Below are 24527 nucleotides of genomic sequence, written 5' to 3'. Positions count from 1 at the left end.
GTACACTGGAGAAACAGTGTTACAGAAACTACACAGCAGCCATCTGCTCATGAAGGGCTTTCTCAGTGGTCAGCCAGGACTATATGCATCCTATAACTAACTAATGCATCAAAGAGATTCGAGAAGGACATGGACAAACCCTCTTTACTGAAAGATTAGCCTAGAAGAACACCATTCATGATCAAGATGGAGAAACACTGCAACTTTTTTATAATTATGGAGGATCTGAGTACTTAGGGTAAAAGAAAATAAGGCTGAAACATGGAATACATTCTTTACCTACCAAGACAAGTCCAACTCCAAGCTGTCCTCTGAAAAGGGCAGTTTGGCGATTTTCAATTAAAAAAAGAAAGAAAGGATTTAAGGCAATAGAGTTGCACATAAGAGAGTTAGCAAGGAATTTAAGGGTGAAATTGACAACATGAGGGTTAAATGCTTTATTGTGAAAGTCCATGTAAGAAACCAGGTATAAAGTAGTGGTTCTCAAACTTAGAGTCTGAGAGTTCTCAAACTTAGAGTCAGCTGAGGGTTTAAAAACAAATACAAAAACAAATAAACAAACAAAAAAAAATGCTGGCCCTATTCCCCAGAGTTTCAGGTTCAGCAGGTCTGAATTGGAGCCCAAGAATTTGCATTTAACAAGTTCTCAGTTGCTGCCGATGCTGCTGGTCTGAGAAACACACTTTAATAATCCCTGGTTAAGAAAAAAATTATACTTGTGGTGTATCTTACAGGGGTATTTGCGAAACTTGGTAAATGTAGAATGTAAATGTTTTGGCACAGTAACTGAGATAATGCCAGGAAGGCTATGTTAACCATTGTGATGAAAATGTGTCAAATGGTCTATGAAGTGAGTGTATGATGCCCCATGATCATATCAATATATACAGTTATGATTTAATAAAAAAAAAAGAAAAGAAAACAATTATATTAATTTAAGGACATATATCTCTCTATATCAGTATCAATTTGACCACTTTCTGAATTAATAAGAAAAAAAGTTAAAACTGGCTTAAACAATAGGGGGATAGGTACTGGTCTATATACCTAAATGTCTAAGCAGGCTGCAAGGTCAGCTCAGTCCTGGGGCTGCAGCCCAGTTCCCCACAGGCCACTTGACCCTCCTCCATCTGTGTGAGGGCTTCAGCTTCCTGACAGAGGAAAGGTGGCTGCAGCAACTTCATCCTTCATGACTTTTCCCAAAGCTTTTGTCTTAACCAAGAAAACCATATTATGTAGCCTCAGAAAAACATTCCTCACATCCCACTGGCCTGGATATGATCATATGTGCATCCTGAACCAGTCATGAGCAAGGGAGGTCAGAATTCTTTTTAGTACAAATGAGTTCACCCATGGAGCCGTGTTTCCCCTTAGTCACATGAGCTGAATGGGAGAAAGGTGAATGCCTAAAAAGGAAGTCATTTCTTCTAGGAAGAAAGAAGCGTGGTGGATGAGGAACAGGTCTGCGAAGTGGACATAGTTGCAAACCAAATGGCAAATGACACATCTAGTCTCCAATGTTGATGTTCAGGAAGTTCAGGAACCAGCCTTATTCAGCTATCTAAGCAGCAGCAGAAGATAAATTTGTCAGTGACCAGCATCTCAGCCACTAGTCTTAGACTGGGGACAAGATTTTAGGAAAATGACATAGAATTTAAAGAGAACAAGGATGGAAAATGGAGGTACTAAAAGCCTGAGTCATTTCTACTGAAGGAGGACAGGCTGAAAGCTTTCCCTTTAAGAACTGGAACAAGACAAGGGTTGCCAGTTTTACCACTCATATTCAACACAGTACTGGAAGTCCTAGCTGGAGTAATCCAGCAAGAGAAAGAAAGAAAGGGCATCCAAACTGGAAAAGAGAAAGCCAAATTGCTCCTCTTTGTATATGACATGATGTTATATGAAGAAAAACTTAAAGACTCCAACAAAAAACTTCTTAAAATTGATAAACAACTTCACTAAAGTTTTAGGTCATAATATCAACACACACAAAAAACAGCTTTTCTGTATACTGATAATGAGGTAGCTAAAAAACAAATGAAGAAAACAATGCCATTTATAATAGCTACAAATAAAGTACCTAGGAATAAATTTAACAAAGGAAGTGGAAGATCTCTACGATGAGAATTACAAAATCTGGTGAACAAAATTGAAGAGGACACACACACACATATGGAAAAACATCCCTTGTTCACGGGTTGGAAGGATTTATCTTGTCAAAAATGCCCACAGTACTCAAAGCGATCTAAAGATTCAATGCCATGCCTGTCAAAACACCAATAACATTCTTCACTGAAATAGAAAAAATAATCCTAAAATTCATATGGAACCATAAAAGACCACAAATAGCTATAAACCAATCTTGAACAAAAATAACAAAAGGAGAAACATCACACTACCTGACATCAAAATATACCAAAAAGCTGTTTTAACCATACAACATAGTACTTGTAGAAGAGCATACATGTAGACCAGTGGAAAAGAATAGAGAACCCAGAAATAAATCACTTATTTACAGCCAGTTGATTTTTGACAAAACATCAAAATTGTCCTGTAGGGGAAAAAAACAACCTCTTTCATAAATGGTGCTGGGAAAACTGGATATCCCTATGCAGAATTACCCACATCTCTTACCATATACAAAAATCAACTCAAAATAGACTACAGACTTAAACACAAGGCCTGAAACTACAAAACTACTAGAAGAAAACATTGGGGCAAGATTTTAGGGTAAGACTTCAAAAGCACAGGGAAAACAAAAATGAAAAGTAGACGAATGAGATTTTATCAAACTAAGAATCTTCTGCATATCAAAGGAAACAACAGAGTAAAGAAACAAACTATATAATGAAAGGAAATATTTGTGAACTATTCAATTGACAAGGGATTAATATCCAGAGTTACAAATAACTTAAAAACCCAATAACAAAAAACCAAATCCAACTTAAAAATGGGCAAAGGATATGAATAGATATTTCTCAAAAGAAGACATAGTAATAATGTACAACAGGTATATGAAAAAATGTTCAACATCATGAATCAAGGAAATACAAATCAAAATCACAATGAGATATCATATCATCCCAGTTCGAATGGTCACTATCAGAAAAAGACAAGCAAGTGCTAGCAAGGATAAAGAAAAAAGAACTTTCATACACTCACTGTTGGTGGGAATGTGTATTATTAGTAAAGCTGTTATGGAAAACCGTATGGAGACCCCTCAAAAACCTAGAAGTAGAACTGCCATATGATCCAACAGTCCCACTATGGGGTATTTATCCAAGGGAAAGGAAATCAGTGCATTGAGAAATAGTTGCACTGTCGTGTTCATTGCAGCACAATATATGGTTCACGATAGCCAAGATATGGAATCAAACTGAGTGTCCATCAGCAGACGAATGGAAAAAGAAAATGTGGTACACATACACAAAGGGATACTGCTCAGCCATAGAAAGAGTGAAATCCTGTCATTTGTGACAGCACGAACAGAACTGGAGGACATTACGTGAACTAAGTCAGGCACAGAAAAGTAAATGCCACATGTTCTCACTCACATGTGGGAGCTAAAAATGTTGATTTCATGGAAGTCTAAGTAGAATCATGATTATTAGAGTCAGGGAAGGGTGTCAGGGAGTGGAAGATGGGAAAGGTTGGTTAATGGACACAAATTACTGCGAGTTAGGAGGAACAAGTTCTGGTGCTCTATAGCACTGTAAGGTGAATACAGTTAGCCATGATTTATTGTATCTCTTCAAGTACCTAGAAGAGAAGATTTTGAATACAAATAAATGATAAATGTTTGAAATGCTGATTACCTGATTTGATCATTATGCACTGTATACATCAGTCAAAATATCACTCTGCATCCCATAAAAACTTAACAATACTTACCTGTCAATTAAACATAAAAATAAGTGTATTAAAAAAGCAACACAAATAAAATTAATATGAATTAAAAAGCAACAAAAATAAGTGTGTGCTTGGGCCAAGAGAAGAGACAGATGAAGATATCAGGGCTGAGGGTCCTGAGTCACCTGCCCCTTCTAGGTTTTAAGAAAAAAGAAACATCTCAGTTATTTAGAGTTTAGGTACTAGTAAGAGCAAAGCCAGTCATAGTAGCAAGAGTATTTAAACATAAAAACGTGGGCCCAAAGACTCCAAATCAGTGATTTTCGACCTATTTTCCATGGCACACTGGTGTACTGTGAGAGGATCTTAGATGCGCTGTGAAAAAATTTAAAGATCATTAATTAAATTATTTTTGAAAGACAGTCAAAGCACAGTAAGTATGTTCTTTTTTTACTTTTTTAATCAACATAATTTAAGTGTGCCACAAAAGTTTAAATATAGGTTCAAATGTGCCATCAGATTAAACAGGGATTGAAAAACACTGCTCTAAATCCTTACAGCTAAAATAGGGATTGCATGTAGAGACTGGGGAGGGACTGTGACACAGATGGGGGTCCAGTAGCTCCAGCTACTAAAAGGCTGGTTGTGCAGTCACATATTATGGTGACTAGAAACAGGACTATGAAATCAGACTGCTTCAAATGTCATCTCTACAAATTACTAGTTGTATGACTGCCAAGCCTCAGTTTCCTTATCTAGTAAAATGGGGTGACAAGAGGACCCACCTTAAAGGGTAGGTGAGAGTTGAGTGAGTTGGACTGTGTGAGGTGCCTGGAACAGTCCTTGTTCAGTAACAAAGCGTGTGCTCTGAAACCATTGATGTGTCACTCACCCTGATTACACACTTGTGGTACAGTCCGACAGCTCTGTAATTGCAGCTGTAAACATTTGAAACTTTTGAAAACACGTATCTTCAAGCCAAACAACAGATGCCTCTAAAGATAGCATTCTTATATTTATTCAGTGAATGAATGTACTGTATGTCATTAGGAATAGGATTCCATGAGGGAATTAAGAGAGATGAATCACAAAAAGATTTGACCTTCCAAGCTAGCAGAGAAGACAAACTGCACAAGAGAGAGAGAATCTCTTAGGACACATAACAGAAAGTAGTAAAGTTGTTCAGAGGGGAAATTCAGTACAATCCAAGAAGATTGACTTCAGAGATTCTTGGACTAAGGAAAAGATCTTGATTGAAAAAAACTCTGAAACCAGAAAACAACAACAAAAACATTGGGACGATAATAGGATCATGTGTTGCTAGTACACACCTAAAGAACAGCCCTATAAAGGCTCTGAGTGTTGCTCTTCCATTTATTACCACGTTCAGCTTTCCCTGTACATATGCATTTTATACGTATACAGAAACAAAAACAAACAACAAAAAAACTCTTTTAAAACGGCAACTTAGCTTTTCCATTCTTTGAAGAGCAATCTCAACAAACATTTCTAAACCACTCCGGTGCTTTTGACATGTATTATATGTTCAAAATGCACATCTCCCTTGGGAAATTCATTACATTTCAAATTATACATGTCTGTTAAAGCATAGATCTGTTCCATGTATTTGTTATTGCTGCTTCTGAAACTTCCTTGCAGCCCCAAAGAGGTCTTAATCCCTGTCAAATGTTATTATGTTACCAACTTTTATGTAGTCTTGAAAGGGGTTGTTTATTTAGTTTCAGTGACTCCTTGTTACTGCCAAATATTATTTCATTTCAGCACAGATGTAAGAGGTCCAATGTCGGGAATTACTTTTCAGCCCTGACATTGTGGAGAGAAGGATACCAGTTTAATTATGGACAGCTGAAAATGATCTGGGAGTCACCTGCTAGGGGTATTTATCATCATTATGAACTTCTCACCACGCTGTGGTCTGAGCACTTTTATGACGTTCCATTTGCCTTAGACAGTATGATCTGTATGGAACCTATATCTTCAGTCACCTTTAAATTTATGTATAGACAGTTTAATATTGCTTGATTATTTTCTTTTCCTCTTCTCAAAGTGAGAAAATATGTTTCAGTCATTCCCATTCTCATTCTTCCCTCTTCGTTTCTCTCTATGGCCCCTTCCAGCTGTTTTTCCGATTATGCCTCATTGGAAATTATTCATTACTTAAAGAATGTGAATTGGATAGACTGGACACATAAAGGATCAAATAATGTAATAACTGCAATATAGTTGGCCCTGAATAAATGCAGAAGGAATGAAGGAGATGAGAGAGCGGAGGGAACAGGAAAGGAGACTGTAAAATTGCAGAACACTCTTCATAGAATTCCTCCATCTCACGTTTAGAAGAAATTAATAGCATGATTTCTCCTCTGCGTTCTTCCTGTTATACACTGCACTGTAACAATACACTGCACTGTAACAAAATACATTGTTACATCTTCTCTGCTTTTCTCTGAACAGATCTTGATTTGTCCTTGTCCGGTTAGGCAGCCAGACGGTGAGGAATCCTGCACTGGTCTGTCCTGACCTGCTTCTGCTCTGTCCCTTGCTCTGATCTCCACACCTGGGCCGTGCGGCTTCCCGGAGTTCCAATTCTGTCTTTACGTATGGATAGAAGAGCTACCTTCAGTGGGGCTGACTACCTCCATGTCATTCCCCAGGCTGGTCTTTGTATGGGTCGTCTGGCTTACTTCCCAGCACAGCCTTCTGAGGGCACCATGCAGATTCTCTCTCTGTCGCTTTTTTTTCTCGGGAAGGGACAATTTTGCCTCTGAGCAACAGCTGGCAACTAAACATCCTACAAGGCACAGGAACCCCCTCCCACCCACCCCCCAAAAAAATTACTGGATGGAAATGCCAATAGTGCCACTGTTGTAGATTTTTAAAGGCTGAGGTTTGGAAGGGTTAGGTAACTTGCCCGAGGCTACTCAGTGACATTTGGGAAACTGGAATGCAAACGCACCCTTCACTTTTGCATTAGGTTGAACATCAGTAGTTAGGACTGCCACATCTGGTCATTATCCTTGTACCAAAGGAGCTAAAATTTCCAGCAGGAATCTCTTCCTATGAAGACATCTCAGGATACTGACCCTTTTCAATCATTTGCAAGTCATCTGCTCTTTCATCCTTGTCATCACATTTGCAGAATCAGGGCCATCTAAAGCAGCCCTTCTCTCTAAATATTATACACACACACACACACACATCAGGTGATAGTGATAGGCTCTCTGACTTTTTAATATGTTATGCAGATATAAAAGATACCAGAAAAAAAGCAGAATGCACAAGCAACCATCGTGCTACCTATGCTGTAAACTTTGTAGAGGGGACCCAGAGTTGCACAGTTTACTATGAAGAATAAATTCTGCATGTTTACTATGTATTATAATATGAAATACATTTAATGATAACCATAGCACCTTGTGTTCTGCAGAATAATTAGAAATGGCAAATAGTCATCAATATTCATTTTTAAGTGCCAATAAAAATGTTAATATTTTTTCTTTTTATTATTTCTTTAGTATGCATAAATCTCAATTTTGACAGTTTTAGATATTGAGTATCTTTTAAAAAAATTATATTTAATATCTTTTATGTCCCAAATGATAAAGATTATTTAAAAACATAAACACACAGACTTTGTCTGCACATGCGCACATACAGACTCAGGCACAGACACGCGGCGCCCACACAGTCACACACCACATGCCCACACACAGGGCCCAGATCTTGCTTTCAAAGCAGAGTTTCCTCCGCCGTTGCTCCTCTCCCACAGTACAGAGTTGCTGTCTCACCTTTGTCCTCCCCCAGCCACCCACCCACCCACCGTCACTGTTGCCTTTCTTCTTCTGACCCTGGAGGCAGGAAGAGCCTGTGCCCTGAGCAGCCTGGGTCCCAGACTTTCACAGCACCTGCAGGCAGTGAAACCCAGGGTGATGCTCTCTCCTCCAGGCCTCCAAGTGCCACAACAATGTTTATCTTCAGAGCCAGAAGTAGCCATCACAGGTTTTCAGGTCGGAGAGAATAGCTACCTCCTACTCTAAGTTCACAACTGCCACACTTATATATCACTTGAAATTATTTTATCATGTTGGGTGCAGTGGCTCATACTTATAAACCTACCACTCTGGGAGGCCGGGAATGGTGGATTGCTTGAGCTCAGGAGTTCAAAACCAGCCTGAGCCGGAGCAAAAGTCTGTCTCTACTAAAATAAAGGAAAACTATCCAGCCTTTTGATGGGTACCTGTAATCCCAGCGACTCAGGAAAGCTGAGGCAAGAGTATCACTGGGAGTCCAGGAGTCTGAGGTTGCTGTGAGCTATAACGATGCCATGGCACTCTACTGAGGTCAGCTGAGTAAGACTCCATCTTGAAAAACCAACAAAAGCAATAACAACAACAAAAAGAAATTATTTCATCTGTTTCTAGTCCTGTTCATTCTATAGTAAGGGATAAAAATATCCAAATACAGCTAACCCACTAGTATAAATAAATTTCATTGAAAGTGAGCTACTAACTTAAATCTTTTCTACTTTCATGGCAGGAGCGATTTAGAAAGCAAAAAGGTGGGCGGCGCCTGTAGCTCAGTCGGTGAGGCACCGGCCCCATATACCGAGGGTGGCAGGTTCAAACCTGGCCTGGCCAAACTGCAACCAAAAAATAGCCAGGTGTTGTTGTGGCGGGCGCCTGTAGTCCCAGCTACTCGGGAGGCTGAGGCAAGAGAATCGCTTAAATCCAGGAGTTGGAGGTTGCTGTGAGCTGTGTGAGGCCACGGCACTCTACCGAGGGCCATAAAGTGAAACTCTGTCTCTACAAAAAAAAAAAAAAAAAAAGAAAGCAAAAAGGTGTCTGATAATTAAAGGAGGAGGGGTGTAATAAAAGAAAACTGGGTAACAGAAGTTAGAAGCAAATGGTGTCTCCTTCCTCTTGTTGCACCACACTAACCCTTTTCATCTTCATCCATTCAAGGGCGAGTTTACTGCATGGCTGGAAACACACGGTTTAGCCTGAAAGCCATTAGTCTCCATCACCTCTCACTGTTTAGCATCGCTGTGTAAATCTGAGCACACCATTGTTATTTAATGAATGTATGTAAGCATCTTCTGCATTAATAAAATTTGCCGAGGATGGTTCTGAATAGGTATCTTTTCTTTTAGTTTTGGGGTAAAATCAAAGGGACAAAATGATGATTAAATAAACATAACTTCAAAAGAGGTAGATACTACTTTTTACTTTCTCTGACCAAAACAGTAGCCATTAGCCATATGTGGCTTTTCAAGTTTAAATTTTAATCAATTAAAAAAAATAAAAATTTGATTCTTTAGTCTTACTAGCAATATTCAAATATCCAATAGCCAATCTATTCAATAGTTAATGTATTGTACAGTACAGATAAAGAACATTTCCATCCTGACAAAAATGTCTATGAACACTGGTACAGAGAAAAGCTGGAAAAGCTGGGTAATACCCAGGGTCAGTGAGGGGCCCGGAGAACAAATCCTTTCATATAGTGCTGGCGGGAACAAAAATGCTATGAACAAAATACACACTTAACTGAAAAACCAAAAGGAAACCTGAAATCACCTAAATGTGCATCGATAGGAGACTAAATAAATGACAAAACACCCATGTAATGGGTAATAGAAGACTATGATATCTATTAAAAATATAGACATAAGCAAAATATCAGCATAGAAAGCTGTCCTGGATATGTTTTTGGGTAAAAACACAAACCATAAATTACTTAATATGAATAGCATGATCTCATGTGTATTAACACATTAATTACCATGTGACTTGTATTTAACTTATGCTAGTTTTGAGCCCAGGGCCTCATATATAACTCTCACATCTCTTAACCTAGCTTGACTTAATAAAACACAATTTGCACCAAGGAAAAACGTTTTCCCTCATGTGGCAGTCAAGGATACACATACATGGGAAATTGTGGAGAAATGCGCAAGAATTAACAGTGATTATCTCTGGAAAGAGGGAGTGGTGGAGGGAGGTGGGAAACCATTTTCTTTTCACTGTATACCTTTGATACTATTGAAATTTTTTACCATGATGGACAATCATACTCTTATTTAATCAATCATATATTAAGAAAATGAGATACCCAAAAGAATGTGATACAAAATAAAAATAGATTAGACACTAACTCTTCTGTGTGTCAAAAGCCTGTCTGCTCAGCCCTGTGCTAGCCTGGATTGAGTTGAGCTCTGGTTTATGAATCTGCTCCAGTTTGCTAAGGTCTTTATTTATCAAAGATGATCCTAAGTCATTATGTTATGCCTAGATCATGAAGTCCCCAAAGAGCACCAGGGAGCCGATTCCAATGCAAAAGCAAAAGAGCCATTTTATTGCAAGCTTGAGCTTGGGCTCCCAGGGACTCTGCTACAACGGATCCAAGCCAGGAGCCTCGAGCTCTGTAGTGTAGCACAGCAAAGTGGGCGTATACAATTTAAACAAAGGGACTGCTTCTGTATTGGCTGACACTGGGCCTGCCATATGGCCCAATCCAGAAGGCAGTTTCTGATTGGACATCGATGACTCAAGGTGGAAACCGGTGACTCATGGTGACTCATCAGTTTTGAACAAAATGGCTGACAAAAATGGCTGAACCCCTAAGATGGCATCAGTCTAGTTTTCTCATTCCCCCCTCTACTTGTGAATTGAAGGGCCCAATCATGGGCCCTACCCCAACATCTTTGTCTCCATCATTTCTTGTTCTGCTAAGGGTCAGTATTGGCCTTTGAGAACTAACAGTTGTATAGCTCCTACACGTTCTCTCACAAATGTAATGAGCCTGTTGATAACACAGGGGCCTATGGTTAGGAGTAACAGTAATATTGCCAGAGGTCCAGCCAATGTTGATATTAGCATTGTTAACTAGGGGGACCAATTGAACAGGGACTAATACCATCTCTGACCATTTTCTTTGTCTATTTTGCGCTGGCGCAGGCTTTCTCGGATGAGAGCCATTGATTCTTTTACGACACCTGAATGATCAGCATAGAAACAACATTCTTCTCCTAGGGCAGCACACAGCCCTCCTTGCTGAAGGAACAGCAAGTCCAGTCCCCTCCGGTTCTGTAAGACTACCTCGGAAAGGGAAGTTAAGGATTCTTGGAGGAGAGTAATAGATTTTTCTAACTGCTGAATATTTAGATCAATTGCATCCCGGAGGGCACCATAGTTCTTATCCTGGAGGACTAGGGCAAACACTCCAGTCCCGGCCCCAGCTATTACTAGGGGAATAGTGAGATAGTGAGAACCATAATTACCTCCCGCTTTCTGTGTGGGGCTGGGCTCAAGGAGCCTGAAAAATCTCTGAAGTATTGTACTCTCTTCATGATAAATTCTTTTTGGTATCAGCTGCACCAGGACACAGTAATCATTATTCTGATCTAAGATCCCCGCATGTATGCAGGGGGCCAGGCCTGTTGAACAGGCCCACCAAGCATTGCTTGAAGGTATCAAATACCCGGTTCCATTCCATGGAACTGTGACATTACATAGGTGCTGGTGAGACTCAGGTACTGTCCCGATACACATTCCCTTACCTATTACTGTTTGGACAGTGAGTTTAGGGTGGCTCTGATGCCACTGGCAGGCTGATGCTTCACCAGTTGAATACTGCCCGAGAATAACAGCAGCTTCATAATAAGAGGGTTTTACACTAAGAAAGAGCCAACAGGCTATTGTCAGATCTGGCCTGGTCAAATCTAACACTTGTTATGTGCTCGTGAGCAGCTCCCAAGTGGGGTCCAGATACCAGAACTGAATCTCCTGAATTAGGCGATCAGGAGGCTACTGAAGATGGGGTTGTATACTTTGGAAGTACTCAGGGGCCAGCCAGAAGGGGAATGATATTGTTGGGCCCCACTCACGTGGGCTTGTCCAGAACAGGGTTATATTCTACCCTGATTTTGATAAGTCCACCTTTTTCCTTCAAGGTGTGAAAAGCCTGTGGTCCCCATTGGATGGGACTGTGCAGGCAGAGTCCCCAAATTTTCCCAAATTCCCAAGTGATGTAGCAATTTCTCCCCAGACTTGTGAACTGTATAATCACTGGGTCACATAATCTCCATTCCCTGAGAACCCCTGTTCGATGACAATTATTTCTGCCATTTACATATGACCAGGGACCGGGACTTCTCTTCATCTCAATTAAATCTGGGGCGTTTGGTGGTGCTCACCAGATTTGTCCTGTGGAAACACAGTCCCAACATTTACAGAAAAAAATGCTCCTTCCCTTCATGTTTATCCACTCTACGGCATGGACATACATAGTACGTGCTATGTCGGGAACTCCAGGTACTCTGAGTCAGACCTAATATCTGATCTAGGTCCACATATAAATCTGGATACCAAGTGTTTTGGGGATGTATACCCCAGGTTGAATTTAACAGTGTCCAGTCTGTCAACCAGATGAGGGTGTTTCTGTACCCATGGATGGGTCCCCCATAGACTCACCAGGTGACATTATATGGCTGATGAGGACTAGTGTATGGGAAGGCACACAAGGGGGTACATACAAGTAATATCAGCATCAAGAGGTGGGTAGTGCTTCAGTTTGAGTTTTAAAGGATTGCCTTCGGCCTGCTGGATTTTACATTGTGGAATAAAGTCCTCTTGAATGGCGAACGGGTCTGCAAGCTTAACATGAGTATGGTGTACCCAGGAGGCGATGTCATCTACTTTAAGAGTGGTGGGTGTCACCAGGATCACATGTGGGCCCTTCCACCAGGGTTCCAAAGTCTCTCGGCGATGCCTCTTTATGTAAATCCAATCACCAGGCCAGAACATGTGGGGCTCAGGTACGGGACCAGCCTTGTAAGTAGCCCACAGGCAGCCCCAACACTCTTTCTGTACCTGCTGGTAACACTGAAGGGAGAGGAAGAAATTTTCATCATCTGTCTCAGTTACTAAATCTATGCGAGTGTTGGGGATGATGGGAGGTGGTCTCCCATAAAGTATCTCATAGGGAATGAGCCCGAGCTTATATGGGAAGTTCCTAACCCAATACAGGGCAAAAGGAAGGAGAGCCACCCAGTCTCTGCCAGACTCAAGAGTTAATTTAGTCAAGGTCTCTTTTAAGGTTCTATCCATTCTCTCTACCTGACCTGAACTTTGGGGGCTGTATGCACAATGTAATTTCCAGGTGGTTCCCAGAGCCATAGCCACCACTTGTATTAGCCCCACACAAAAGCAGGGCAGGTAATCCATACCTGGGGAAGATGTCTTCCAGCAGTTTCTTCACCACTATCTGGGCGGTTTTGTTCTTTGTTGGAAATGTCTCAGCCCACTCGGAAAAGGTGTCAATGAAAACTAAGAGATACTTATATCCATACCAACCTGGTTTGACTTCTTTGAAGTCCACTTCCCAATACGCACTAGGTTTATCTCCTTGCTCACGGGTCCCCAGACCAACAGGTCCTGCCCTGCCGTTGGTGAGCTGACAGGCCTTACAGGCCCCAATGATTTGGTCTACTTTGGTGTCCAACCGCTCTATTTTAATTTTTGCATGGTGGACTAGATCTTTTAATTTTCTGTTGCCCATGTGGGTGGCCTGGTGCATACGTTGGAGCACTTCCATTCCTAACTGTGCCAGGAGGATAGTTCTGTCATCTGCAGTGTGCCACCAGCCGTTATATTTCTCTGGGCAAATGTGCCTGAGGAATGGTGCGGAGCCAGGCAAGGTCCTCAGGGGAATAGTTGGGTTTTCCAGGTAACACTGGCACTCCTGGATCAGGCAAGTGGAGGGCTAGCTCCTGGGTCATATTGAGGCCCACATCCTTGGCTGCTTTGTCCGCTCGGGGATTCCCTCAGCCACCTTGGAATTTCCTTTCTGATGGCCCAGACAGTGAATGATGGCTAGCTTTTTCAGCAACCAGATGGCTGTCAGGAGGTCCAGTATTTCTTGCTTGTTCGTTATCATTTTTCCCTCAGCCATCAGCAATCCCCTCTCTCGGTAGATGGCCCCATGGATTTAGGCTGTGGCAAATGCATAACGGCTGTCCGTATAAATGTTGACCTTCTTCCCTTCTCCCAGTAATAAGGCCTTGGTAAGAGCAATAAGTTCTGCTCGTTGGGCAGAAGTGCGGCTCGGAAGGGGCTCAGCCCACAACGTTTCAGTTTCTGAAACCACTGCCGCCCCTGCATACCTGTGTCCATCTCTCACGAAGCTGCTGCCGTTTATGAACCAGGTTTCCTCGGCATCAGGCAGCGGCTGATCAGTCAAATCTTGGTGGAGGCTGTGGACTTGCACCAGTATATCTCGGCAGTGATGTAGCGGCACCTCCGCATCCGGGTTGGGCAGAAGAGTGGCAGGATTCAGGGCTGTACTGGGTAAGAACTGAATCCTCGGTGGATTCAGAAGAAGACCTTGGTAATGAGTCAGTCACGCATTCCTCATCCACCGATCTGGGGGCTGCTTCAAAACTCCCTCAATGGTGTGAGGGGTTGTTATAACAGTTTCTGCCCCAACATGAGTTTATTGGCATCTTTCACCAGGAGGGCAGTGGCTGCTATAATATGTAAAAAAGGGGGCCATCCCGAGGCTACTGGATCGAGTCTTTCTGACTTGTAAGCCTCTGGGTGAGTCCAGGGTCCCAGAGTCTGGGTTAATACCCCCTTTGCCACTCCTTTATGCTCATCCACATATAGATGGAAAGGTTTGGTAATATCAGGGAGGCTTAGCGCAGGGGAGGTTAATAAGGCAGTCTTAAGGTCTTCAAATGCCTGATCTCTTTCTGCTGTCTCTTGGAAAGGCTATCCCTCTTTGGTGGCCTCATAAAGGGGCTTAACCATTTCAGCAAATCCCGGCACCCATAGTCTACAGAACCCAACCATTCCTAAAAATTCCCACACTTGCCTGGGAGTAGTGGGAACAGGAATTCTGGCTTCATTCAGCCATCTCTGGCCATCTTTAAGCACATACCCTAAATAATTTACAGTTTGCTGACAAATTTGGGCTTTCTTTGCTGATGTGTGGTATCCCATGTCTCCCAGGGTAGCAAGTAGATCTCGTGTTCCTTGCAGGCAATCTTGCTCTGTGGCAGCTGCTATTACTATATCATCTACGTACTGGAGAAGGGTCAAGCTGGGGTGAGATTTACGGAACTCACCTATGTCTGCATGTAGAGCCTCATCAAAGATAGTTGGGGAATTCTTAAAGCCTTGAGTAGGCGGGTCCATGTCAGTTGTCAACTGATGCCTTCCTCTGGGTTCCTCCACTCAAAAGCAAATATAGCCTGGCTTTGTGAGGCAAGAGACAAACTGAAGAAGGCATCTTTTAGACCTAATACTGTGTACCACTTTTGAGTCGGGGCCAAAGCACTGAGAAGTGTATACAGGTTGGGCACCGTGGGGTGGATATCCATTACCTGCTTATTTACTTCTCGTAAATCTTGTACTGGGAGATAGTCATTTGTAAGGGGTTTCTTAACAGGCAACAGGGGGTATTCCAAGCCGACTGGCAGGGGATCAAAATACCCACCTGAAGGAGGTGTCTAATGTGCGGAATTATGCCCCTCTTCGCCTTTACGGTCATGGGGTATTGCTTTACTTTTATGGGTTCTGCTCCAGGCTTAAGTTCTACTAAGACGGGAGGCCAATGAAGAGCTAATCCTATTCCGCCTGTCTCAGCCCATGCTAACGGGTAAGAGTGGAGCCAGTTGTTTATGTCAATCATCTTCTAACTGAACAGTCAGAACTTGTATTAGGCACCCCTGCCCATCCATAACCTGAGGTCCATCCTGCTTGAAGGATATCTGAGCCCCGATTTTAGTTAATAGATCTCTTCCAAGTAAGGGGTATGGGCAGTCTGGGATAACCATAAATGCATGGGATACCCGGACTGTGCCCCGTCTACAGTTTTTCAGGTAGTCCATGAGTATTGCTTCATCCCAGTTGCCCCTTGGACCCAAGATTTTCTTGTATCTAGTTTACCTTGGTCTTTCAAAAGCACCCTATGCTGGGTGCCAGTGTCTACAAGGAAATCAATCAGTGTCCCCTCCACTTTGAGGGTTACCCTGGGTTCAGGGAGGGGTGCTGAACCCTGACCCCTCTGATCACTTAATTCCCCCATTTCTAAAATGCAGGCTTCACCATGGGGGGCTGGCTTGTTGGCTCTCTGTTTGGGGCATTCTCTGGCCCATTGCCCTATCTCCTTGCAGTAGGCACACTGGTCCCTCTGTAAGCTTCGGCGTCCCCCCTTCCAGGGTTTCTCCTCACCTTCAGTGGTTAGTCGTTTTAGTCAAGCCTGCCAATCCTTTGGCCTGGCAGCAGTGGCAGCCAGCAGGATTTTAGCCAGATCTTGAGTTTGTTTAGTCCGAGCCTGGGTCTGTTTTTCCTCTGGTGTCTCTCTGTTATTATAAACCTTCTTGGCCACTGCAAGCAAATCCTGTAAGGATTTTTCAGCCAATCTATCTACTCTCTGCAGTTTCTTTCTTATATCAGGGGCAGACTGGTTAACAAAAGCCGTAATAAGTGCAGCTTTACTACTGTCTTCCTCAGGGTTCATGGGAGTATAAGTACGGAATGCTTCCATGATCCTTTCTAGGAAGGCAGCAGGAGACTCATTCTTTTCCTGCTGCACATTGCCTACCTTAGCCAAATTGGTCAGCTTGCGGGCTGCCTTCTGGAGATCCCTCATTAGAGTCTGGCAGTAGGCGTGGAGACTCACCTGACCATCTTTCCTATGGAAATCCCAATCGGGGCAGGTAAGGATTAGTAGTCACCATTCCATTTTTGCTCTCAGCCGACTTTCAAGCTTCAGACAGAATTCTTTCCCTTTCTTCTGTGGTGAACAGTACCTGTAAAAGCTGCTGACAATCATCCCAAGTGGGCTGATGAATAAAAAGGACTGAGTCTAAAGGATCAATTAAAGCACTAGGTTTCTCAGAAAATTTAGGATTCTGTATTTTCCAATTATTCAAATCACTAGTGAAAAAAGGCCAATAGTAAATGTCATGCACTCCGTCCTCATCCGGGGGGCTCACGGCCCTCAAGGGAAGGACGGTTGAGTCAACATTCGCCTCTCACTGGGCCCACTGTCTTGTGTATGGTGGACTTCCAGTACCAGGTCTAGTTGCAGTCTTGGCTTCAGCAGCAGGCTCCCCTGCTGCCACCTCTTCAGGAGGTGGGGAGACTGAGGCAACCTGTGGAGGGGGAGGAGGATGATACAGAGTAGGGCAAAAGAAATCCTGATCTGTACTTTATTGTAACACAGGGTAAAGCGGTGCAGAGGGTTTGGGTTTGGTAAATTTGATGGATTTCTCAGGCAGGGGCTTCTTGTGCACTGCAAGAACCGCTGCACTGCTGTGGACAGCATCTGCCGGAGGCAAAATAGCCTTCAGCCAAAGTTGGGGATCCTCCACCAGGTCCATCCAGGTGGTAATGTACAGAACCTGGTCGAGGTGACCGGTCCATGAACGGTAGATGATGTCCTTAACCTGGAAAATAATGGGAAGGTGAAAGCTTCCCTTGAGAGGCCAGCCGACTTTGAAAGTTGGCCACTCACTGCTGCAAAAAGTAATGAGTTTACCTTTCTTCACTATAAGTCCTAAGTCCTGTGCTCTGGACTTGAAATCTGAGAAATGGTCAAGGAAAAGAGAAAGAGGGGTTGTTTGGGTCTGTTCCATGATACAATCAAAGTCAGAGTTGCCCCATCAGGGCCAACCACAATCACATGAAAACACCAATAAAACACACAGCACACAAGAGGACAAACAAGACAGACGGTCTGTGGAAACACAACCAAAAGTAATCCAACAGTCTCTGACCGTGCTGCGGGAGTGACCCACGAAACTGCCCGGGCACAAGAACCACTTCTTCCACACCACGCCCTGGAGATTCCACTTCCCATTCTGGTGGGATAATCTCTACAACATACACTTAATTTCGCACCTCAGAAGAGGCCGGGACGTCTCCACAGCTCTCCTGGCCTGCAGCCTCCAGCGTGTCCACCTTGACTTTATGCTGACCACACCATTCACAGACCTTCAATCCCAAAAGTGAACATGATAGACAAGACAAACACTTACCACTTGGGTTGGGGGTCTTCAGGGGTCTTGGAGGATCCCGGACAAGCCCCCAGATGCTATGCCCAGATCACAAAGTCCTCAAAGACCACCAGGGAGCTGATAGCAAAAGAGCCATTTTATTGCGAGCTCGAGCTTGGGCTCCTGGGGACTCTACTACAAAGGATCCAAGCCAGGAGCCTCGAGCTCTGTAACAGGGGTATTTTATAGTGTAGCACAGCAAAGTGGGCATATACAATTTAAACAAAGGGACTGCTTCTGGATTGGCTGCCACTGGGCCTGCCATATGGCCCAATCCAGAAGGCAGTTTCTGACTGGACATCAATGACTCAAGGTGGAAACCGGTGACTCATCAGTTTTGAACAAAATGGCTGACAAAATGACTGAACCCCTAAGATGGCATCGGTCTGGTTTTCTCAATTAACCCAATGAAAATGGGTTAAACGTCAAGTCATTATTTTGTGAACTATTACAGTTACTGCAACACACACCAACGGGCTCTGAAACCAAAGGTCTTTTCAGGGCAGTGGTTCTCAACCTTCCTAATGCCAAGGCCCTTTAATACAGCTCCTGTGGGTCACGACCCACAGGTTGAGAACTGCTGTTTTAGGGTGATTATTTACTGGTGATTATTTGGAGCTCCTGGAAGGAAAGTTTTCCACTTATCCATCCACCCATCTATCTATCCATCTACCCATCTATTCTGTCTCATATAAACTCACACATATGTACACACACATATACTTTCACTTGGTTTCCATGGGAATGTGTGGAAGTGTTGTATATATTGATGCTGGTGCTTACTAAGGTAGGGAAAGTGTGATGTAAGTCTTCCAAGCCAGGTCAGTGATAAAGACAAAAATCTTTTTATTCCTTAGTGTGCTCAGAATCACAAGCCTCCTAACAGAAAAAGAGCATCTATTCCCCCAAAATAAGTATCTTCCCACCATACATAACCAACTTGTCTTCTCTTTGGATCTTCATTTTTGTCTACACCTGTCTTTTCTAGAATTTCATACCTTTAGTTGCCCAGGTTGGGCCTGCCTAGTTCTTGGCAGGCAGGGACTGACCTGGGGAGGTCAGGAGACATTTGCTGGGCAACAGTTTTCTCCATTTTAATGAGGCTCATTTTTCCCCAAGACTGGTGCTTTTTTGAGTTTCTGACTCATGCCAGTCACATTTTCTTGGTATTTTGGTTTGAGGAGCACCCAAGTTTTAACCTACTTAGAACTGTTTATCTTTTATTTTTTGACTTAGTTGTGGAAGCTTAGATTTTTGTCTAATTACTCCCCAACTGCTGCCATCACACTGCTCCCATTTTCTCTTATGTTTCTCATCACCCCAGTACCTATAATCCAGCTTGCTTCCCAACACACACAGATACACACAAACATTCACATACATTTTAACTCCAGAACAGCACAAATACCCTGTACAATGCTGGAAGTTTAGAGGTTTGATTATTCTTTTAATTAATACTATTAATAGGAAGGCAGAGAAGGGGCAGCCTTTAGGGGATGTTACGTAAAAAGGTACCTCTCCTCTTAAATTCTGTCTTTTCTTTAGTTTTTTCTTCCCTTAAGGAATTATCCTTCAAACAAAGATCCTTTAAAGATTTGTTTTTCATTTGAGCCAGACAATTGGCTACTGACTGGGTGGAATTGTGAATTATGGGGTAGGAGAAAAAATAATTTTTAGTGGAAATTAATTTATAAACATTTTTCTTTGTCTGCCTTGTTTGGGGGTGACTCACCATGAAAATTTCCAGTCTCAGATTTTGAATTCGGCATAAACTTTGGTTTCATTAATCATCCCAAGGATTCACAATATTATTTGCTTTGAGGGATGAACAGAAGGTGGCATTTGTGGGATTCATGTTTATTCAGAGCAACACTGAAGTGGTGGGGACAAGTCTGCTGGGCCTCTGCCATTCCTCATGGTGCCAGGTGCCTTTCTCCAGGCTGTCTGGGATCTGAGTCTTCCTCTACAGGGGCTGCACTGGAGCAGGGGAGAAGGACCCTGCTGGGGCCCTCCTCAGGCTGCCCGCCCTGCCGTTGCCCTCACGCTGCGTCCCTGTCACCAGAACTCAGGGCCCAGCAGTGCCGGTGATACTCACGCTTCATCATCCACTCCCTGCAGCAGGGCAGGAGGCCACTGTCATTGTGACCCTGTGCCAGATTTTGGTTTGAAATCACCAGCATTCTACAGACAGTTTCTAGACAAACCAGAAATAGCTCTTTGGCCTCCAAAATAGCATTGTCTTAGGACATTTTGTTGTGTGTGTGTGTGTGTTTTTTTTTTTTTTTTTTTTTTTTTTAATGCAGTGAGGGAAGGCTCATGGACTCCTAGAGACAAGGAGTTAGGAAGGACCTCCAGAGACCCGTGGCCCCCTGAGGATGGATTCCCTTCCATGGAGGGTCTGGTCATCACTACATGCTGAGGTTCTGCAGGTGTACCACCATGTTTTTCTGCTCCCAGAAATCACAGCCATTGTATCCCTTTCCCTAAACAGTGTTTAGCATAGCAGAACTGCCATGAAAAGCAAAGCACTGTATTTCCTGGAGAGTGCTCACTTGGACACACGCAAGATTTCTGACACCTGGTTCCATCCTTTGGTTTTTACAAGAGGCAGTTTTAAAGGAATCCTTTCCTGGCTTTCCCCTTCTGCCATGCGTTGTGGGAAACTCCAGCGTGGTCTCTGAGAGGTCTAGTTACATCTTGGCACAGGACAATCCCCAGGGCCTTCTGCAGTTAGAGGCAAAGTAGGCCCCTCCCTCTCTTTTGGCTTTTCCCTTGGCAAAGCGGAAAGTCAGGAGGAGCTGAACTGGTCAGGAAAGCCCTGATCAGGAGCTGGTGTGAGCTTCAGACAAGATACAGCTCCAGGGAGGCAGTGTGCGTGGTCATTGTCTGAAAGCAAAGGCCTGAAATTGACACCAGATGGCCCTAAGGAGCGATCGCTCCAAGGGGGAGAAAAGAAACATGTCAGAACATTTTGGTAACACCTAATTCATCCTGAGGTTATAAATAAATATGATGCTTGCTTAAAAACAAAAGTCAAAAAATGCTTTAACTAGATTACTTCTGTGACAGTGCTTCAGGCAGAGGTGAACTTTATTAGGGAGACACCACAAATAAAGAGAAACACATAACAACTTTTTATGGTATATTTTACATGATTTTATTTTTTTTTGCAGTAAATAAAGTGGTTACAGGGCTCCAAGGAAAAGAGCCCAGATGTTAGAGAGTTGTGTGAAATTCAGGGGAAACAAGCTGTAAAAAACACAGCTATAAAACAGGCTGTCAGTGCCACACATCTGGACAATACAGCTGTATGTTCCTAGTGGCTGTCATCACCCAAAGAAAACTCAATAACCTTATTTCACCCCAATTAGGCTGCATACCAACATGATCAGCCTTTCAGTTGTGAGAGCGCAATTCATACAGTGCCTTTGTGTCAAGTAGCTTTTATCTTTCATTTGAATTTGTTTACCAATAAATGAAAGACGGCTAACATAGTCATTTCCATATTATAAAATATGTCGATTTTGAGGATTTGGACTCTTGGTTATGCCAAACAACAACAGACTTTCTGTAGCATGAAACTAACCTATCAGTCATCCTAAAACGGAGCCCTGCACACCTATTTCCTACCCTTTTTTTGAAGTCTGAGTCTAAGGCCATTGTGGGAAGCACTTTCTACCTTACTGGAAAAAGAAATCAGTCTTCAGACAACTCATTTAAAGTAGAGAGCAAATGAGGCTTCCTTAAGTATTGGGGCATTTTTTGCTTTTTTTTTTTCAGCCAACAATGAGACACCTTTAAAGTATAACAAATATTACAAAACATAAAATATTCTTTCTTCTTTTTTGTCACCTGTACCAAAGGTTATAAAATGTCACTTTTCTTAATTATTTGTTTCTTCATAGGTGTTAATGGCAGCAAAAGCAATTATGGACAATGGAGAAACATTAACCTTACCACTGATAGGGAAACTCTTGAAATTTGAACTTCTCCAGATTAAATATAAGGATGAAGAGCGGCGGGAAAATGAAAAGAAGGTAAAGTACAATAGGGTGGGTTTTTGAAAGAGGGCGGGCAGTATGTGAAATGGAGCCAGGTTGCTCCAGGAGCATGCATGCCCTGGCAAATTTAGCTGTCACCTCAACTTCTTAGGGAAGAGTCTGGAGAAATTATGATAAATCCATTAAAAATAAATTCCCTTACATGTGATAATGACAGTATTCAGGGCATGTAAGATTGTTCTATGGTCGTATATTCATATAATACAGTAGTAGCAAAGAGGGGAACAGGGTAGGCACAGAGAGTTGGGAAAGATAAATATCACACAGAGGGGAAGGCTCTCTGCATCAGGGTCTCTAAATATTTTAAATGATATTCAGTAGGACCACCTATTAAAATAATAGGCACATCTGTACCTTCCTAATAAACTGATATTTCAGCAGCTGTCACTTCCACTCCCATATTATACATCTGATAAATTTCTTCACATGTGGATTTTTCATTTAACTTGTTTATGAAAATCAATCTGTGTGTTTTCCAAAGATTCATATTTGCATCTGAAAAATATTTTAAAATACTGTTAGCAAACTGATGCCAGGTTCAGATCCATTTGCTATTATCATTACTCAAAATAAGAGATATTTTTCTTATTTCCCAAATCATGCTGAAATATTTTTGGAAAGCCAAATGCTTCTGTATGTACATACGTATTATGTATACATGAGATGGATTTGCATATAAGTAGTTTTTTTATACTCTTATGTGGAAGAGGCAAAAGAAGAGAAAAGTGAGTAGTATGTTGTAATAATACCTTCGTGACCTTTGCGAGACCTCCAAATCTAGGTTTCCTATCTGATTGGGTTTTTGTCAAAAAAAAAAATAATGCTACTTTGTATTTGTAATATAGAGCTTTAAGTTTTTCAAAGAGATTCCTTCATAGGGCATCTTATTAGTGTGGTACATGTTGCTTCCAGGAAAATTCTATGCATAAGCACACAATTGATGGTATTGTTTTCCATCATGTACAGCAGATTCGTACATTACGAAATACTAAGGGAAGTTAAGACTTGGCAGAAGAAAAATTGGAAAATTTGAAACTAGTACAGAAACATCTCTTCTTGCCTGTTTAAATTCCAATGTCATATGGGGAATCTAAATTATAAAAAGGTAGACTCTGAGTCTTGTGAAAATGTCTGTACTTTCTGTTTGCTTTGCAGTTTCCCATAGCACTTAAAAATACTATGCTAAAGGGAATCAACTTAAAAATACTATGCTAAAGGGCATAGCACTTAAAAATACTATGCCAAAGGGCATCAACCTAGCAGAAAGTCTGTAATTGTTTATTATCAAAGTAGGTTGTAGATTTCAGTTAATAAATTTTAAGTAAAAATGAATGGAATATTAAAAATAAATGGTGGCTCAGGAAAAATGTTAAAGCTTGCAACAATATAAAAATATCTCTGCACTATTGTTTTACTCAGCATTTCTTTGAAATATGAACTATAATAATATGATTATGAGATTTTGAAAATATGGAAAAATCCTATTTATTTGTTGAAAATCTAAGAGTCCTTAGTAATTGGGCCTTGAACTTTAGATATTTTTTTAAAGTATTACATATAATAAGAGAATTCTGAGTAATTAAGAGACAACAATTACATAATCTAATTTGATACCTTTATTGTTTTGGGTTCCCAATGCACCAACCCTAAATCTCTGAGTAAGTGCTAAATTAACTGATGAAAAATGATTGAAAAGGAATACTCTCCAGAAAACATTCTTGTTAAACGGAAGATGAAAGGAGTTGTTTGGGGGATAATATAAGCTATGTTCATCTCAACAATAGTACCCAAGAGGTCAGTTGGAACAACTGAGGTTAATGCTTTTCAGCCAAGGAGTCTGACAAAAACCAAAAAAGCAGAAAGTACATAAAACTGACACTATGCTGTTTCAAAAAAATGAAAAAAGGAAAAGAGGACTTTATTCAATCTCTGTCTCTTTCCTGAATCCAGAGTGAGAGTGTAAGATTCCTATAAGGGTAAGGGCTGACTCCAGCTTTTTAACATCAACTGAAATCTATGTAGATGTTTTCTTTCAAGTGCTAATTATATTGCTCATATTGTACAACCCAAAGAATACTTTGCATCTTCCATGTTTATTTAATTTTCAGAATTGTATTTCTAAGAATGAATGCTTGAAAAAATATTCATAGCAGCAATTATAGAAAATATTAGGGAGAAAGTAAGAGCAAAAATAACTAATACAATTAGGACCCTGTTCTGTTACCCCCATGGAACAAATATGTCACTCTATAGTTGACCCTATTTTAATCAATCAACTTACTAAACTAAATAGTAAATAATATAGTTTCAGTTGCAAATAAAGATATTATTTTAGACTCTACTAATTTTAATAACTTATAACACGTAGTTTGGACTGCACATTGCTTTGCTTTCTGCTTTGTAAGAAAGCTTGCTGGCTAATTAATGTTTAAAATATACAAATAAAGGCATTTTTAAAGAAAATAGTATTAGCCTTTAGCATGTGAATTTCTGAGACACAAATGCTGACCTTTCATTGCAAGTAAGTTGAATCT

At 41.6% G+C, this 24527-nt stretch overlaps 1 protein-coding gene across 1 annotated transcript in view; it reads left to right on the top strand.

The window, feature by feature from the left end:
• Nucleotides 1-24527, top strand: part of SPAG17 (sperm associated antigen 17) — a 300150-nt gene that overhangs the window by 60404 nt on the left and 215219 nt on the right. Inside the window, exon 4 of the mRNA XM_053591252.1 lies at nucleotides 21838-21969. Within this exon, the coding sequence (XP_053447227.1) occupies nucleotides 21838-21969 (132 nt within the window). The remainder of the gene's footprint in view (nucleotides 1-21837; nucleotides 21970-24527) is intronic.

The sequence above is a fragment of the Nycticebus coucang genome, chromosome 5, assembly GCF_027406575.1.
Source record: "Nycticebus coucang isolate mNycCou1 chromosome 5, mNycCou1.pri, whole genome shotgun sequence".
Classification (NCBI taxonomy): Eukaryota; Metazoa; Chordata; class Mammalia; order Primates; family Lorisidae; genus Nycticebus; species Nycticebus coucang.
This window is presented reverse-complemented; position numbering and strand designations above follow the sequence as displayed.